Consider the following 18,436-nt stretch of genomic DNA (forward strand, 5'->3'; position numbering starts at 1 on the left):
TGGGATGGCACACTCAGTTCTGCTTTTACACTGGTGCCTTTGGGTAGGCGGTTCCTTACGCAGCTGGAACAGGATGGGCATTGCCAAACATCTTTATGTGAGTGCTTGGCAAAATCTCGCTGTGCCTGTGCTTGCAAATAGACTAGTGCTGGCAGAAGCATTTTGGTAGTGAAGGTACATTTGTGACTGATCAAAGGGATGAAAGGAAGACAGGATAAAGCAGAAGTGCCATGTTGGCAACCTATAGTTAGTGCATAATCTGCATAATTTTTTTTAGAAAGAGCTCAAAGTAGAGGCTGAGTTTAAACAACTGTGTTGAATTTTTTGTATGATATACAATCAATAAAGCATTATTCTTGAAAATTTTAGGAAGATCAATTACGTTGGAAAGAGAATGCTATGGGAAGGATCTGACAGGACAGCAAATTGCAGAGAAGTTCCTGGGAAACAGGGATGTCCTACTCGCTCCATTTGTACCAAATTACAGATTGTGTCAGGACCAGGGGTGAATCTTGCATGGATTTGGGAAAAGACAGTAACTCTGACAAGTCCACAGCATCAGCAACCTGGAGCGGAGGAGGCAGTGGGTCTTCCACTCCTGGAAGGTTTTTCATTGTGTTTTTGGTCAGCACCAAAAAACACCATTTAGGAAGCAGAGTGCTATCAAGTGCAAGGCCTCAGGGGGAGGTGTGGAGTTCTTTGGAATGTAGTGAAGAGATTGGAGAAGAAACAGCAAGAGAGGGGGCTCGGTAATGGATGGACTGAGCAGCTGGGTGGCTGTGATCATGACTTCGTGGGGAGCTGGGAGTTCTGCCATGCTGGCCCATGCTTATGGAAAGCAAGTCCTGAGGTCATCCTACAGCCTTGGGAAATCCTTGGCGGCCAGGCATGTATGGCAGAATAGTTCCAGCACCTGCTATATATATTTTTATTTTTTTTTTGGAAACCCGGCTGTGAGAGAACTGTTCTTTAAATCAGCAGACAGCAACAGAAGACAGTAGTGAGAGCAGATACTCGAGTGCAGTCCCTACGAGTATGAAAGCCACTGTCTTGTTCCTTAACAGGATAGATTGATTTATTCTAGTGCAGAACAACTGGTAAAGTCAGCCTGCAAACAATCTGAAGAGCTAGTCATTGAGGACAAATGCTGAAGGTCTTGCAGACAAATCATGAAAATACTGAGACCACGAATCAAGCTGCTGTTAAGGGAAGCAAAACGTTTAATCTACTCCAGATTGGTGCTGAATCGTGTTGGGTGGTAGAAGCAATGAGGCAGATTGTCTCTTTATAACATGAAATGTAAATAGGCAATGCTGACCATATGTCTGCTTCTGCAGCTGGTGGGGCTGCTCCTCTGCTCCCAGCGCAGCCTTCGACCAGGGATGGGACGTACATAGGCGCTGTGACGGGTGCTGTCATCAGTGGAGGTGGTGGTCACGGCTCCCTTGCGTGGCAGGTTTTTCCTGTGGTTTTTTTTTAATGCACCCCAACCCACTGCTGCAGCATAAGGCTTAACGTTGACAGGAAAACAAATGCAAAAACAGAAGTCTTGTGATGTCCATCTTCTGAGCTGAAAATGGAATTAGCGTTTGGCCAACATTGAAAACGGGACTTCTCCGACTGGCAGAGAGGATAAACAGATACCCAACTCGCTTCGCGAAGGCATTTTAGGGACAGGCCGGAGGTCCGCGCCTGCTGCGGCCCTGCCTGACAGGAGCGGGATCGGGGCCGCACAGCTCCCGGACAGGGGCAGGGGAGGCGCCGTGTGCGGGCAGCGGAAGGAAGAGTCTCTCCCCGAGCCTGCGGGACAGAAGGAGCCATAACAGTCGGGCCTCCTCCCCGCGCCGGGACGAGCCTGTCGGGGGGCTGTAAGCGCAGTCTCCCCGTCCTCCCTCCGCCTTGACGGCCAGGCGGGCGGGCTGCCGCCACACGGCCCGGGAAGGCGGGCGGCCGCGCAAGGCCCGACGGGAGCTGTAGTCCTCGAGGCGGCGGCGCAGGGCGGCCAGCGGGCCGCGAGGACTACAGTTCCCAGCATGCCTCGGGGCAGGGGCGCTTGTTTCCCCCTCTCCCCCCCCCTTCCCGCCGCCCGCCGGCGGCGCTTGGCCGCTGGTCTGTGTGGGTGGGAGCGGGAGGCCGGGCGGCGCGGCGGGCATGGGCGGCGGCGGCGGTGGGGAGTGAGGGGTCCGCCACGATGTGGCTGAAGCCCGAGGAGGTGCTGCTGAAAAATGCCCTCAAGCTGTGGGTGCAGGAGCGCTCCAACCAGTACTTCGTGCTGCAGAGGCGGCGGGGCTACGGCGAGGAGGGCGGAGGCGGGCTGGCAGGTACTGCCCCCACCCCGGGGGCCGGGGCAGGCTGTCCCCTCGGTGTCCCCTCGGTGTCCCCTCGGTTCGGCGGCGGGGAGGGGTCGCCTCGGGCCCGGTGCCTCCTGAAGGGGCCGGAGGAAGGGCTGGAGGGGGGGTGGATGGCCCTTGGACCCCCCGCCACCAGAGGGGCAGGGAGGAGGGGAGGCCCGGCCGAGTTTTGGAGCCCTTGACCCTCATGGGGTTTCTCTTTTTCCTCCTTCTTCCCCCCCCCCCCTTCCCCTTTTTCCTTGCATGAGAGGCGTTTCAAAAGATGTCCCGCTGGGAAAAGGAAGGTTTGTTGAAGTTCCTGGCACGCTCCGTCTGGGATGGGGCCTGCTGGTGCCCGTGGTGGCAGGGGCTCCCGGGAGCAGAGGACCCTGCTGGGAATGTGCGTCCCGGTGGGCCCGGGGCCAGCAGCCACCCGTGGGGCGGTAGGTAGAGCTGAGGTCAACGCTTGGTACGAGCTTAGCAGCCCTGTGCTCCAGCGGACACGCTGGCAGAGTTAGATTTGCGGCGTGGTGGAAGAGGAGACGTCAGAAGAAATGACGGATCTGTCTTGCTTTGGCAAGGTGCTCGTTTCCGAATCCCTTTTCCTGCGTGCGTCTGAGGCTGCTTGGAATGAGCTCCTGCTCAGGCATTTCTGATCACGCATTTTAAAAACAAGCATATGATTTGATGGAGCTTGTCAGGAGGGGTGGGTCAGGAAAGTGACAGGGCATTGACCACTGCATAATAAACTTGATTGCATGAGAACTTCAAGGTATGGAACTGAGTTTCTGTTTTTAATTCTTGTCCGCTTTTATCATTACACACTGCAGGGACCCCAGCAACCACCGAGACCTCTGTTGTGGTAGTAGCTATTCAGACTAGAACTGACTCCTTCGTAGTCTGGTGATGTCTGTCATTGACTCTGTCAAGGAGAAATGCTACAGGGAAGCAGAGTAAAGTTGTTCCTGGGTGGAATATGGTTCTTGGGTGTTTTGCATGAGTTGCATCTCTCTGGGTTTTCTAGGCTCTCTCTAATTGTGTCATTGTAAGACACACTATATTAAATGTGAAGCAAAACTGTCCTGTTGAAACATTTATTCATTCTACCGGACAAACCACAAAGTCCAAACTTTTGGCTGATGAATTTCCGATGTAGAAATAGCCCTCCCAGCTGGAGGTGGGGCATTCTTTGTTGGCATCTGAACCACTTGCAGGGCGCAAGGAAAGTGTAAAAAGAATACCCAGACTTCCTTCTAGGCATATTATAATATTATATAGTTAATGTTAGGCTTTGGCTTAGAGCCAAGGGTGGTATTTTGCAACCTTGGAAGTCTTGTGGTCATCAGGCTAAATGGGCCATTCTCTGACCTAGTATCTTTGGAAGCCACGGAGGCTGTGCTGGTATGAAGGCTGTCTTTCTGTGTGATAAAATTCATTTAAGAACTGTGACTAAGGTGAAACAATGAGAACTAGAATTAGGTGTTGATTTAAAAACATCCTCATAGGCTTATAGTTGGCCCTCCTAGTGCCCTTCTGCTTTTGTTGAAGGTGAGGCTTCCATCACTAGTCTTCTGTCCTTGATGGCATTTGACAGCATGGAAAAACACTTGAATAGGATAGTTCCTGTAGCATGCTTTTTTTTAAGGTGGCATTGTACATTTTATTTCTGTAACTTTTCTCATAATGTTTCATCTGTGCAAGTTATGTTTTTCACTGGACAGAAACAAAAAGAGTGAGATGTTATTGAATTAAAATTGTGATTAAGAAATAGTAACAGGAAAATTGGAAAAGCAGTTACATCTGTGTTTGCAGGTTTGAAAATATTCAAACCTCCTAGGTATAAGCTAGCATAATTTGCTATGCCCGATTTTAATTTTATGTTGCTATGTGTCACTCAAGAAAATTAGTGCTTACTTTAGAAAAAAACCAATGAACAGCTATTATCTTATGAGGTCATCGCAAATCTGCCAAGTAAAATCTTGTTCTCCTGAACAGCATTTTTCAGCTGGTGAGACAGGGCTAGAAGTGACTGGTGGCACTGAGGGGCTGGGGAGTTATGAGTGAAAGAGGCAGGCAGTAGTGCAAGACTAAGTCTTGAGGGAAGAGAGGGGCAATGCCTCAAGACAGGAAGGGGAAGAAAGATGAACAGTGCTGCAGGGTTTGAATAGCAGTAATGGAGACTAGCTGAAGAGGCAGTAGCAAAGGATTCCCAAGAATACAGGAGTACACTTGGTAAGACAGACTTTAAGGAGCAGAGATGCGAGTTTTGAGGAAGCAGCCAATAGCTGGAGAAGGTACTAGACCAAGGAGAAAAAGATAGAAGACAGCAGAGGCACTTACCTGAAGGAAGGCAGGGAATTCTGGTGCTGTCCTAGGTTTAGAAAGAAGGCTGCAGTTGGATTTGTTTCTGTGACCCTTCTGGACTGACTGTTACAGCAGGACCAATTTGTAATCTGTAGATGATACAATTAGCTCTTATGGCTTGTGTCCACACGCAGCATAGTTCTGAGTTGGCCAGTGTCGATAAAAATGGACAGAAATATCTCGTGCTGGTTGTGCTTAGACTTGTTTCTCTTCCTGCAGGTATGCACCTGCTTATCTTTACATTTCATTCTCTTTCCTTTTTTTAGACCTCACTTAAGGATACAGATGCTGTAACCTGTTTGACTGGTTCTGCACCTGATAGTTCAGCATGCAATAGACTGTCCCAGCGTATGTTGCTGTACATCTGGCAGTGCAGCCCTGTGACCACTTGTTATTCTGTCTTCTGCAGAGCTGCTGTGGGAGAGCCACTCAGGTTTTCTAGAGTGTATTGATACAAATATAGTTAGGCAAAATGGCCCATATGCTGAAGCACAGTTATGATGACACAAAACCTGTGTTGCGAATGCATGTGCCATAACCAAGGTCTAGTGAGATTAAGCATATTGGTCACAAAGGTGTTGCTTTGGTTATAGTTTAGACAGGACCTTAGTTAGGAGATGGGTATTCCGGGAGTAGTTATACAAATGAGTCTTTGGTGTCATAAAATATCAATCTTTCACTGAAATGTGAACAAACAAATAATTTGTTTTCTGCTTCCATTGTTTCAATTTGCCTCTTTCTGCTTGAGAAATTTAAGTAAAACACAACCGTGAGAGGAGAAAAACTTATCAATGAAAGACATGGTTGGAACTAGTCTTCCTTGTTTGTCGTACATGCCATGTGTGGAAAAAAGGGGGATCTCAAAGGTACGGAAAAACCCTGACTCTTCAAGTCCTGGCTTTCCTGCGGCAGTTACTGCCATCCTGAAACTGTAGGAGGTCCTTACTGGTATTCCTGCTTTTTAAAAGATGTAGCTTGTTGTCTACTAGCTTGCAGGGATAGGAGTTCGGAGGAAGGGAAGACAGAGCTAAGCTTGTGTATGTGCTCTGGGGAAATTCTCCTTGTCTGGTATCTGTCAAAAGGAATAATATTAAAGTATTATCAAGTAGTGGATGTCAATGGCAAGGACCTTGTCTCTAACAGAATTACGTGGTGGACCAATTAAAAAAGTACTTGGTGATCTTTGCGCAAACTTAAAGAAATTTATTTTGGTAGGAACTGCAGGATGGGAGAGGAAACTTGCACTGTAGCTAGGCTTGGTGTGCAGCAAAGAAGATGCTTGCTTTTTAAAACTTAAAGGTCTGTGCTGTGGCATAACTAAATATACAGTAGTAGAATAAATGGTAGAAGTAATTTATACCTACTGGTGTTTTAGCACACTGACCTTTTGGTGTGGCTTACTTGCTGTGGGTCCTCAACTGTGATAGGAATCGAAAGGAAAACTTGCTGGTTAATAAAGATCTGAAATGACCTCTGCTGCATGCTCTTTTCAGCAGCTGTAGCAAAGATTATTTTGCAGTGCATATATTTGTGAGACTAATAACATGACTCTGATAAGAAGCATATTTACATTTGGGGATGACAGGTGGGAAAATGACCAGCACGTGCTTCCAAGTTCGTGTTACACAGCTTTTTAGCTGTACAGAAGCAAAGATAAGGAGGAACTGTGATATTTGTGATACTTTTCTCTGGGCCTACCAAGGAGACTAATACTTAGCTTATTTCAGAGTTGTGCTTCTAATTTTCCCTTCTTTCAAGGATATCTTTATTGCCACAAACAGGCAAGATAGATTGACACACAAGGGCTTGGATACACACTTTAGTTTATTGAGTTACCGTTGTCTTACCCAAGTCATAACCACTGGCCATAATGTACTTGAGTTATTGTAAATGGAGGTGAAATCTTTTTTCACTGAAGGGTTAAACTGACCTGTTTTACATCTCAGTTGACTAAGAACATTTGTGTCTCAGCCCATGCTCAGTATTTCATTAAGCTGAGGTTTCTTAGTCATGAGATCGAGTTCACTTGGGAAATAAAATTAAGCAAAAAAAGAGTTCTGTGCTTAATTTGAGGAGGCAGAAAAAAATGTCTTATTCACAACTTGGCATTCATGTGTTTTAAATCAAATACACAGAGACAATGGCTTTTCATAGTTTATATGGTATGTATTTGTATCTTAGTTTATCTAGTGAAAACTGGGGCTTCAGTCTTTTTTTTTTTAAACCAAACCACAATGCTCTGTAAAACTGCTGTTATGGAATAAAGCTTTATTCTGCTTTATCCCCTACAGTAAATATTTACTGTAGTAGGAATTTACAGTTTGAATCTTCTGCATTGTAATTTGGCAACAGTTCACTCTGCATGTGTGTTTCTCCCCTGATATTATATCCTGTGCCAGAGAAGCCTTTGTGGAAGTTACATAGTGTCTGCTATGTTACTCTGGTAGTTTTGGTTTCCAGGGACCTGCATCTTCTAATTTTTTAAAAAAGGTTTTGCTGAAAAATACAGTCCATTTAAATTGCAGTTGGAATACTTGAATTTCTTTGCTTGCTTATGCAACGGATTTCAGTTTTGTAGTAAATCTGTATATTCACATACTATTCCTATTGATTTTATTCCTTGCAGTTGTATTTAGGTATTACATTGCCTTCAAGTTTTATTTTTCTTTTTAATTCACAATTTATTAACAGATTGACTTTATGGTACAAAAACAACTAAAAAAATTAATTTGAAGTGCATTATTTTTATTCTTCACATTATACTTCTTCAAACCTAGAAATTTTAGTTGTCAGGACACAGCTATTATAAACCTCTCTTAAGATTGCTCTAGGCTTTCTTGCTGTGAGGTATCCTCTGTAGGATTTATGGAGTCTCTTCATGTATCTAAGAATCATATGCTGAAAACTTAGGAGAATGCCTGTAAATGGTTTTAGCTCTTGAAGTATGACAGATATCTGATCAAACTGAAGGATATTTGCTACTGTATTGGGCATGGCAAGGTTTCAAGCCACCATTAGCAGGGTGGCTGCAGGGGTGGCTTCTGTGAGAAATGGCAGAAGCTTCCCCTCTGTCCGACAGAGCTGATGCCAGCCGGCTCCAAGACGGACCCACTGTTGGCCAAGCCCGAGCCCATCAGCAATGGTGGTAGTGCCTCTGGGCTAACATATTCAAGAAGGGGCGAAACCCCCCCAGCATTGGAACAGCAGTGGAGGGAGGACTGAGAAGATGTGAGATAAACAACCCTGCAGACCCCCAGGTCAGTGCAGAAGGAGGGGAGGAGATGCTCCAGGTGCCGGAGCAGAGATTCCCCTGCAGCCCGTGGGGAAGACCATGGTGAGGCAGGCTGTCCCCCTGCAGCCCAGGGAGGTCCACGGTGGCGCAGATCTCCACCTGCAGCCCGTTGACCCCATGCTGGAGCAGGTGGATGCCCAAAGGAGGCTGTGACCCCGTGGGAAGCCCTCGCTGGAGCAGTCTGTGCCTGAAGGACTGCATCCCATGGAAGGGACCCACACTGGAGCAGTTCATGAAGAACTGCAGCCCGTGGGAAGGACCGACGTTGGAGAATTTTGTGGAGGACTGTCTCCCATGGGAGGGACCCCACACTGGAGCAGGGGAAGAGTGAGAAGTCCTGCCCCTGAGGAGGAAGGAGCGGCAGAGACAACGTGTGATGAACTGACGGCAACCTCTGTTCCCCATCCCCCTGTGCTGCTCAGGGGGAGGAGGTAGAGAAATCGGGAGTGGAATTGAGCCCAGGAAGGAAGGAGGGGAATCCTACTCTGATTTGATTGGCAATACATTAATTTCCCTGAGTTGGGTCTGTTTTGCCTGTGATGGTAATTAGTGAGTGATCTCTCCCTGTCCTTATCTTGACCCACAAAGCCTTTCATTGTATTTTTTCTCCCCCTATCCAGATGAGGAGGGGGAGTGATAGAGCAGCTTGGTGGGCACCTGGCATCCAGCCAAGGTCAACCCACCACAGCTATCTACCACAAACTTACTTGTTTTACAGTATTTTTTCCCCTTTGGTTCTGCTCTGATTAGCCCTTAAGTTCTTCAGATTGTAGAAGTGAGCTGTTTTTGCCAAAATGAAGCTGACTGTAGCTGCAGAATATCACTTTCTGCAGTTGTTGCCACTCAGGGAAAGCTTTTACAGTATTTTCAAACAGCTTCTTTTTATGATGATGTAAATAAACTAAGAGTGAGAACTCAATTGTACATCAAAGTGTCTACTCTTCAAAATTCTTAGTGTGATGGGGCTGACCAGTGTTGTGCTAATAGAACATTTCTGTTTGTAAGGAACTCTTACAGTCTTATAAATATTTTATGTCCCGTAACACTTCTAATGTAGCAAATCAGGAGGCTGTCTGATCCAGTTTTATTATAATTAATTATTGACCTCAAAGGTACTGTTATGCATTAGAGGAGAGAACAGGCTTGTGCTAACTTTGCTTCAGAACAATAGTACTCTTTTAGAAAAGACAACAGCATGTTTTCTTTGCTTCCATTTCTTCATCGGAAAAATGGAACTTATATTATTCTGTTGGCATTACACTAGTCCTTAGCTAGGAAGTAGTCAGATTCCTGGGTATGATGTACATATTTAAAATGAAGATTCTCAGCAATAAAAAAGATGTAACTGACAGCTATTCCAGGAAAAGAAAAAATAATATTTGAGATTGTGGATTGTAAAGGACCAAAAAAACCCCCCAATATTAGTACTGTCCTGCTGTAGTTGGTGGAATAAATAAAGAAGAACAAAGTGGTGTTGCCCCCAAATGCAAAAATGCTAGCCAGTTATTTTCATGTAACATGTTGGCTTTATTGCCCTAAGTTGGTACAACTGAGAGCAAAATTCATTGCTCGTCTGTTTTGGTGCTAATGTTGATATTTTGCTAGCCAGGTGTTTTAGAGACTTTTGGGAAGAACACATCCTTATTTGAAAGTTTTTCTGGATTCCTTGCCCTTTATTATATTTTCTAGGGTATTTTACCTTGTTTATTTAAGTATCTAGGGTATTTGCCAGTAGTTTTACTCAAGTAGCTATGAAACTGAAAATGTTTTCTAAGAGTAGAGCCCTTTCTCTGTATAAATGTGCATCACCTTCCTTATGACAGCTGAAGTCATTCCCTGAGTAAGGCAAGAGGATGATTTAGATGGAATCCCCAGTAGAAACTGTGGGCTCTAGCTTTGAGTAGACATGAGAGTAGGTGACCTTCTGTAGGTTGTCCCTAAAATTGGTTGTTTGAGAACAATACGTTCCGCATTTCATTAGCGAGGGATGGGCGAGTATGGCCTGAGCTGCTTTTTCCACTTGCCACCGTTATGGAGGTAGTTCTAGTGTCTGGGCTGAGCAGTTACTGATTCTTTTGTTACCTTCTCCTTTATTTTACAATTAATATCCTTATCATTATACAGGTGAGTTTTAAGTCTCCACAACCCTGGATGTGAATCCTTCTTCGGTAGGCTTGTGTGAATGGAGTTAGCAGAGTGCCAGCAAATGGCTCACCAGTGGTCTTACTTGCCTGGCTGAACATGGTTCTTGATTTCCCATTGGGAAATAAATAGCAATAAAAGGGAGTGCTTGCTGAGAAGCACCCAACAACTTGTTGTTCTGGAAACCTTGACCGATAGTACAATATTAAAAAAATTCACAGCTCATAGAGCACTTTCAGGACTAGGGTAGTCTATATTGCATTTGTGGACAAAGCAATATTGACTAGTGGGACTGTTGAATTGACTGATACTAACCTGATGCAATTTAATGTGTCTATAATCTAATGACCTTCCAAGTAGACAGAAACTGTTACGGCATTTTGAGGAGTGCTGCTTTCTAGTGCACTGTTGTAATTGTTCTCTCAACCTAAGCAGTTGCATCAACCTTACAAATGGTGACTAATGTCCTTGTACTGTATATCATAACAGAAAATTATATTAGGAGAATTGTGAATGAAATAATAAAACGTTTGCTGAAGCAAAGCCAATGTTGAGATCAGCTCAGTGTTATGACTCATTCAGTAAGCCAGAGCTCTTTAAACAGACATTAATGTTATCTATTCAATGTCTGACTTCAGTTAGAAACTACAAAAAAGTTCTACTTTCCAACAGTAACTTACAATCTATGAATTGCAGACAAGATAGTATTTTTGATTGATGTAATGTACTGGTCTTTGGGGGGGCTTTGTGTTTTTCCACTATTACTCACTTCCATTTTTTTGAAGAGAACCAAAAGCATTCTGAGACTTGAATAGCTGCAGTAGAGGTAGTCACACAGGCTCTGTGCTGAAAGTGTATCCTTAGGAAAACTATGTTCTGAGGATGATTGTCTAGACTTCTCAATTTTGTTTTACTTTGCTTTCTTGTATTCTCTCACAATTGTTATTTTTCAGAATTTGAGAGGGGGTTAATGGAAAGAAAATGGACCAAAAGTACCAGAAGCCAACCTAAAAATTCTGAAGTAACTTTTGAGGGATGCATTTGAAATTTTCTAAATCTAATGCTTCTATGGAATACTAAAACCTGAATCAACAGATCATTTTCCATTAAACATGGAAGGGTACTTAGAGGTGCTATAAGGGATATATTAAATTTGCATACAAGCTCCCTACCCTAATAGCATTTTTGGGGGGGAACACCCTGCATCCATGATCTCAGCAGGTTTGTGGAACAGATTTTACAGCATCTCTTTGAGTAATTGCATCTCATATTTTTTGGTGTAATCTAATCTCTTATTTTGCAGTTCTTCTGTAGAATGAAAGCTCTGTGTGATTGCTTTGGTAGCTTTGCTTTAGTTGAAGTTTCCACTTATGTGACCAAGCTAGAAGGATGGCAAGCGTAGGAAATATGGGAAGGAAGCATAAGCTATTGTTGCTTGTATTTTTGTTTCTCTTGTAACAAGAAGAAAAAGTTTTACTTGTGCATCAGGATCCAAAAGCTTGTATTTTTTCTGTATGGGCTTTTCTTCTTTTAGAATTCCCCAATTCTTAGATTTGAAAGGAACTTTTAAGATATCTGGGCTAGTTTTTATTTACTGTGCAGAAGGAATGATTTTGGCAGTCAAGATAAAATGCATACTCATTTTCTCAGGGAACTTTTTGCTCCCAGTTGTGGAGAGATGAAGTATGTCTCATTAATGACATTAGTATATTTTGATCTGAACTCTGTTTAATAGGAGCTAATTCAATATCTAGTGGCAGGGAGTTGACATGGCCATTGTATCGTGGGTGTATAATCTATGTGGCAATAATGCGCTTTATATAATATACTTACGCATATGATGGTAGGATGAAATATTAGTGTTCTATACTTCATGTAGGAGTCATCTGATAGACTGTTTATGAAGAATGGCAGGTGTTTTCTAGCTATAGTATGGTATGAGCCACAAGACTTTTGTATGTACAGAAAGTATGATATGATGTTCTATTGTAAAAACAGTGGGATTTTCATAAAAATCAGACATAATGGAATTACAGTCTCCTAAGAGCTGTTTCCTGTGACTGGAAAACAGAACAGTAAATGTCTAGTTAAGGGGTAGTTCAATTACTGCTTGTGCTCATTGAAGGATGGGAACTACCATGTTATGTTTCAGGTTGTCCTCTGGTTTACCACATTACCTGGCTATTGCTTCCAAGGGGATCATCTTAAAAAACTTCTTCGCCCTCATTTTGTGTTTATAATGGCTTTTACTGGATCAAAATATCATCGCCTCCCAAAGAAGTTCCTCTGGGAGCACTTTTTGCTTTACTCATTTGTGCTTCTTATTTTCTCAGTGTTCATTAATCCTTACTTGGGTAGCATTCCTGTTGACTAAGAAGGGAATCAGAAGCGAGTGTACATTTCAAAACCTTAGTTTCACTATGCTGTATACATTTTCTTGAATGCAACAGGTCTTCTCGTGGGAACATTAGATGCGGTGTTGGATTCTACATCGAAAGTTGCCCCATTTCGCATCCTGCATCAGACACCAGACTCTCAAGTCTACTGGTCCATCGCATGCGGTATGTACTATGATTTAGAAGCAAACTGAGTTTATAAAGTGAAAAATGAGGGTACAAAGTACGGGATTCAATTTTGGGTTAATCCTCTCGCATCATTATTCATTCTCATGACCTCTAAATGGTTTAAAATTATTTGCAAACCTGTGATTGACAGTAATGTGTGGTTCCAGTTTTTCAGAATATATCTATGGGCTCTTCATATTACAATTTCAGACTGGCTGCCTTCTGCAGTTGTCCATCAGGTACTAAAGCCTTGGTGCTCTCTTAGAATAACAGAGGCACAATCTTTTCTTCTGGACCTGCAAGTGTAACTTTGCAAAGTTCAGGATGATAGGGATAAGTTGACCCTTGGGAGTACTAAGTGTGCTGTAGGCAGGAATAACAGGAGCCACTTATCCTGATGTTTTTTTCCTACTTTATCTTTACTTGTTAAAATGAGCCAGGTTCACAGTCATGGTTGGAGCTGAATTTATCCTCATATCTGCTGCTCTTGTAGAAGTTCTTTCACTTTCTCATATTGCATTATTAATCAGTAGGAAATGGAAAAGAAAATTGACCTTGAGAGTAGAGTATGTAATTTTTCCTAGAGCATGCTTTTTGATAGCATGCATAGGTTTATTTTGTTGTGGGGGGTTTTTTTGGTGTGTTGGTTTTTGTTTTTTTTGTTTGTTTGTTTGTTTGTTTTTTAATTTTAAGTTTTGCAGCTTCTCCTGAAAATAAAGTCTTAATTCCTTTATACAGGCTGGTTAACTACTGAGTGTCCAAAGAGACCTTCATTCCAAAAGTTGAGAGGACTCTTTTATTCTTTATGCATCATTGGCTTTTCTTCTGAGGCATGGTCTTGTCTTTATATTAAAATTAATTAATATTGTCATGTGGTCTAATGCTAAAAAGTAACTGTTGTGGAATTAATCTATTTCTTAGGCTTATTGAAAACTCTGAAAGCATCTATAATTACAGTGAAAAAGAACTGTATATTTTAGTTCATTCTTCCATGCTTTAATTTTTTTTAAATAGTAGTGTTCATCAAAGAAACAAGACTCCATCTAGACTTCTCTGGGCTCTAGGCCTTCCTTTTAGTTGCCTGTGGCAAAAGATGAGCTTTGCAGGAGATCTACCATTCTGCAAACCCATGCATGAGTAATTCCACTAGTAAGTGCTATGCTGTTGTTACATTGGATTTTGCTGTTATAGCTTTATTATGAATCTTCATTGTTTCACCTTAAATGAAAAATTGTGCCTCTTGCTGTCTTTTCTATACAGTTAGCTACTTCCAAAATACAGATTTGTTCTTTTAGATGTTTAGTTAATAGTTTACACATTTCATGCTGTAATGGTAATCTGCTTCTGTTCACATTCTGCAAGGACTTCTCTGAAGGGCAGTAGCCAGTGAGAGAGCTGTTTAATAATGATTTAATGTAATTCACTACATGTCACTTTAAATGGACAGCCTTATAAAGTTGATAGAATTTGAACAGTTTCTGAATTGGCAGTAAATAAAATTTTAGGACTACTTCTGAAGAAGTCAGAACTGATGGTGACAGGCTATCAAAAACGTATTTTCATAAGTATGTTGGAAATATACTCTGGGGAATTCTAATGCCACCAGATCAGCCTTTGGGAAAACACAAAGGGTAATCTTCACCTTAGGACTGAATTTATATCAAATCTGTGCTGTGTAAGTATACTTTACAACAAAAGGCTACATAATGTAGTTGTACTTTGTGTTAGAAAAAAGATTGTTCCTTCTGTGAAGAAATTGGAGAGGCTACATTTTGTTCCTGCTATTACATATTAAGGATCTGAAACAGTGCTCCTAAATCATTGAAATATTTATTAAAAACTTTCATCTTTACTGTGTCACATCTGTGCCTCTGATTCACAGTGACTCAAATAATTGGTCTACATGTGTAGTCTGAGAAAAATTAATTAGTTTTCGATTTAAGTGCTATGTTAATTACTGTTCATATAATTTTTTTAAAGTGTTGTTGCAAATCCACCCTGTGTAGCGCAGTCTAACTATTTAACAATATTTAGAACAATTTCTATTCATCCCCAAGGCAACTAACTAATTCTGTGGAGTCCATTGAAAGTTGCTTAATTAGTCTTTACAAAGGAAATTGAGAAAAAAGAAATTGTTAAAGGTGTGTTCTTGCTTAGGGGGTATTGATAGTATGTGATTACACTGGCTGATTTTATTTGTGGCATTCCTGTGGAGGATGAAACTGCCAATTAATTTATATTCTGGAATCCCTTTATTCATATTCTGGAATCCCTTTATTCAAACTTACGTAAATTCTTCCCTCTCTTTCCCTCTCCCTGTCTCCCACCATCTGATGGGGGACCACCTGTCTTTAAATAACTGATTCAGTGTTGTATTTGCTGGACCTCTACTATTGTTTCACTAGTATCATCTCTGCTTATTACCTCTTACCACTTGCATAATTTGTAATTGAGTGTGTGAAGAGAGTAAGATGAATTACCATAAGCGTTTTGAAGTTGTCCTACCACACTTCTCTAATTATAAAAGTAGCTAGTGGGTAAGAGTGTTCCTTTTTATTTAAAGTAAACCAGTAATCTAAATGTATTTTTGGAAAGTTCAGGTGAGAGAGGTTTTTCTTTGCTATAAAGTTGCAGTGACATTCACCATATAGTAGGTGATAGCTCTCTGAAACCTAAAATAAAAAGCAGTGTAAAGTAAATAAAATAACAGGGCTGGCTTCTCTCTAAGGTGTTTGAAAATGCAGTATTTGGAACATAGAATTTTATTTTGGCTCTATGGTTTCTACATTCCTTATGGTTATTGATAACATTTTTTTTAAGTTACTCCTCCTCTTGCACATATGTAATGAAAGGAAAGAAAACAGTCCTTATTGCCATGTGTTTGAGTCCCAGACGGTCCAGAAGAAAAGAAATTACTTATTCTGGTGGTGTTTCAAGGATCATTCAGCTTGTATGAATCAGTGAGCCTTTTTTCCTGCATCAGGAGTTAGTTCTGGTATATGTTTTCCATATGGGGTGCAGCTGTGCTTCTGTCCTCTTGTAGAAGCCTGCAACTGCATGAAAACAATGCGTTGTTTGGAATTACAGCTTAAGCAGAATTTTATTGTAGGTAGGATGACATTGTTTCCTGAATGGTGGTTGCCTAAGCTTTAGAAATATAATTGTCAGAGAATGAGATAACCCCGTGACCTATAATGAGCACAAGTAAGTAGCAATTGATTGATTGTTGTAAGCAGCATAAATGGTTGTTTCATGTATCCAAAGAGAAATCTTTGCTACCTTCCTGGTTGCAGTGGTGTATGCTTTACGTCCTTACACTTGTTAGAAGGGGTTTTCACAGCAGGTCTAAGTCTTGGAGTTCTACTCTGGAAAATGGTGTGGTCCAGTGATCACAGCTGAGGATATCAAAGGCCCAGATCTCATTTTCTTCTTAGTCTCATGAATTTGATATCACATTTCCCACCTTATAGACTATTAGACTGGGAGTGTTCTAGCAATGCTCTCTGTCTGTGTTGGGGAGGCACTGCTGAGCTGAAGGAACTGTCAGTCCAAGTCAGGCTTCAGCACTGAGCCACATCATGTTGACAAAGCTGAGATGCTTCTGGGTGTAAGGCTAGAAAAATAGCTGCATAAAGGGCTTGAAAGATAAAAACAGAGCAGTGCACTTTTTTAATGTACACCAAATACATTTTTAGTGTACACAAGAGTTGAGGACAATAGATTTGAGACTTGTGATTTGGACTTGTGTATCTAAATTACTCTGTGAATTGGGAATTTGCTAAGTATTCTCTTGATTAATATTTTTAGTGAAATGATTAACGTCTGTTCTAATTTTAAGTAATACTAACTTTCTCTTTCAATCAGGATCCAGCAGAGAAGAAATAACAGAACACTGGGACTGGCTAGAACACAATGTTATGAAGACTTTATCAGTATTTGATTCAAATGAAGATATTACGAGCTTTGTCCAGGGAAAGATAAGAGTAAGTAACAGGCACATGACGTAATTGGGAAAGGCCAAGTATTTTTTTTTCCTCTAAACGTACATGAATAATATGTCCTCTTTAGAATATCAGAGGACAGCATCGTAATGCTACATACTTCTGATGGAGTAGTATGTGGCTGTTAGCTTCAACACACTCCATTGCTCCTGTTTATCTCCCTCACAGGTAAGTAAGGTTGTTTGACATAAACTCTTCTTGATAAATGATACATCAGATGCCTTTAGATAGTGGTCTAAAACTGTTGATAAATTATTTCACGATCATTTTAATAATGCCTGGGAAGCATATGGTATATTTTTTTGAAGGCGCAACGGTTCACTTTATGTATGCTAAATATTTAGCCCAGAAATTCTTGTGATTAAATGAGGAAAACAGATATATTTCAGAAGAGGAGACCTGGGAATGTGTGTCTTGCCTAAGTTGTGTGGGAAACTTGGTGGATGAGTCTGAAATAGCACATTTGATCTGTGACCTCTGTTTTGATCCTCAGATTACTCTTCCTGTTCTAAAACTTACTATCTTGTTAGGAGAATGCAATGCTGTATGTATGCAGGTGCATATATGACACCCATCCACATGGATGCATATATAAAGTAACTGGTTCTTTTGTTTTAGGGTTTGATTGCTGAAGAGGGAAAAGGTTCTTTTGTAAAAGAAGATGATCCCGAGAAGTTTCGTGAAGGTCTTATGAAGTTTGAAAAGTGTTTTGGATTACCGGAGCAGGAGAAGTTGGTTACCTATTACTCATGCAGTTACTGGAAGGGCAGAGTGCCCTGTCAGGGATGGCTTTATCTTAGTACCAACTTCCTTAGCTTTTACTCATTTTTGCTGGGAGCAGAAAGTAAGTAAGCCTCAATACTAAGCCTAGTCCCTTCACATTTTACTGTTTATCTTTCGTATTTGGAAGAACTATTCCTATGTCCTAACGGAGCTATTTTGCCATGTGAGCAGATGTCAACACATAATAGAAAGAACTGCAAACATAAAATACTTTATGGAAATGAACACATTTGTGTAACTTACTACATAATGTCCATTAGTTTTCTTCCTTTATATAAGCTCCAGAGAGAAGGCAGACCTGTTGCAGTTGACTCTAAATAAAAGTTGTTTGTCATCTTTAGTTCATGCTGTATATTAATTTAGCCTGTAAGGATTACAGTTATTTCTTCACACATAGACCTAATATTTCACATGGGTGCACTATGCATTGGTGATAATTTCACATCTTTTTCTTCCTGTGTGACATTAGTTTGAAATGCCCAAACAAATGCCTCTAAGACTGTGAGCTATAACTGTATTTATGTGAAAACTAGAAAGCATAAAGAAAGTAGGATCCTTTCTAAGCTAATTTTCATTTGTATTGGGATATGTCATAGCTAATGGGCATGGTTCCTCTAAATGCTAATACATGATTGATTTACTTTAAGAAGCCCTAATGGTAGACTGTTTAAAGTGGGGTGGCTTATATGATGATGTTTGTTTGCAATTTGCAGTTTCACATCAGAGCAAAGAAAATGTGATGTAAGCTTCTATGTTCATACATGGTGTGTCTTTAATGGTTTTCTTTCTTTAAAATTCTTTCTAATGGAATTCTTTTATAGGAATTGTGAAGAGAGTGGTTTTTGTGCTTTTGTGAGTTTTTAGCCCTTTCCAAGTATGTTATCATTTAACTGTATTGCTTAATTATATTTTATTAGTGCTGTTGACTACTACTTTTCTTTTTTTAATATGAGGTAGCAA

The 18,436-nt window shown here is 41.4% G+C and overlaps 1 protein-coding gene across 4 annotated transcripts in view; it reads left to right on the forward strand.

The window, feature by feature from the left end:
• The first annotated feature begins 2,111 nt into the window (after positions 1–2,111).
• Positions 2,112–18,436, forward strand: part of TBC1D8B (TBC1 domain family member 8B) — a 45,400-nt gene continuing 29,075 nt past the window's right edge. For 2 of the 4 annotated variants that reach the window (XM_075054399.1, XM_075054400.1), the window contains exons 1-4: positions 2,115–2,321; positions 12,579–12,689; positions 16,557–16,675; positions 17,312–17,537. In XM_075054399.1, coding sequence (XP_074910500.1) covers positions 2,192–2,321; positions 12,579–12,689; positions 16,557–16,675; positions 17,312–17,537 — 586 coding nt within the window. In that variant the 5' untranslated portion in view covers positions 2,115–2,191. Of the gene's footprint in view, positions 2,322–12,578; positions 12,690–13,686; positions 13,842–16,556; positions 16,676–17,311; positions 17,538–18,436 lie in introns of those variants that run through there. The other 2 variants (XR_012654009.1, XM_075054401.1) reach the window with 2 other exon arrangements.

The sequence above is a fragment of the Buteo buteo genome, chromosome 22 (genome assembly GCF_964188355.1).
Source record: "Buteo buteo chromosome 22, bButBut1.hap1.1, whole genome shotgun sequence".
In the NCBI taxonomy this organism is placed as follows: domain Eukaryota; kingdom Metazoa; phylum Chordata; class Aves; order Accipitriformes; family Accipitridae; genus Buteo; species Buteo buteo.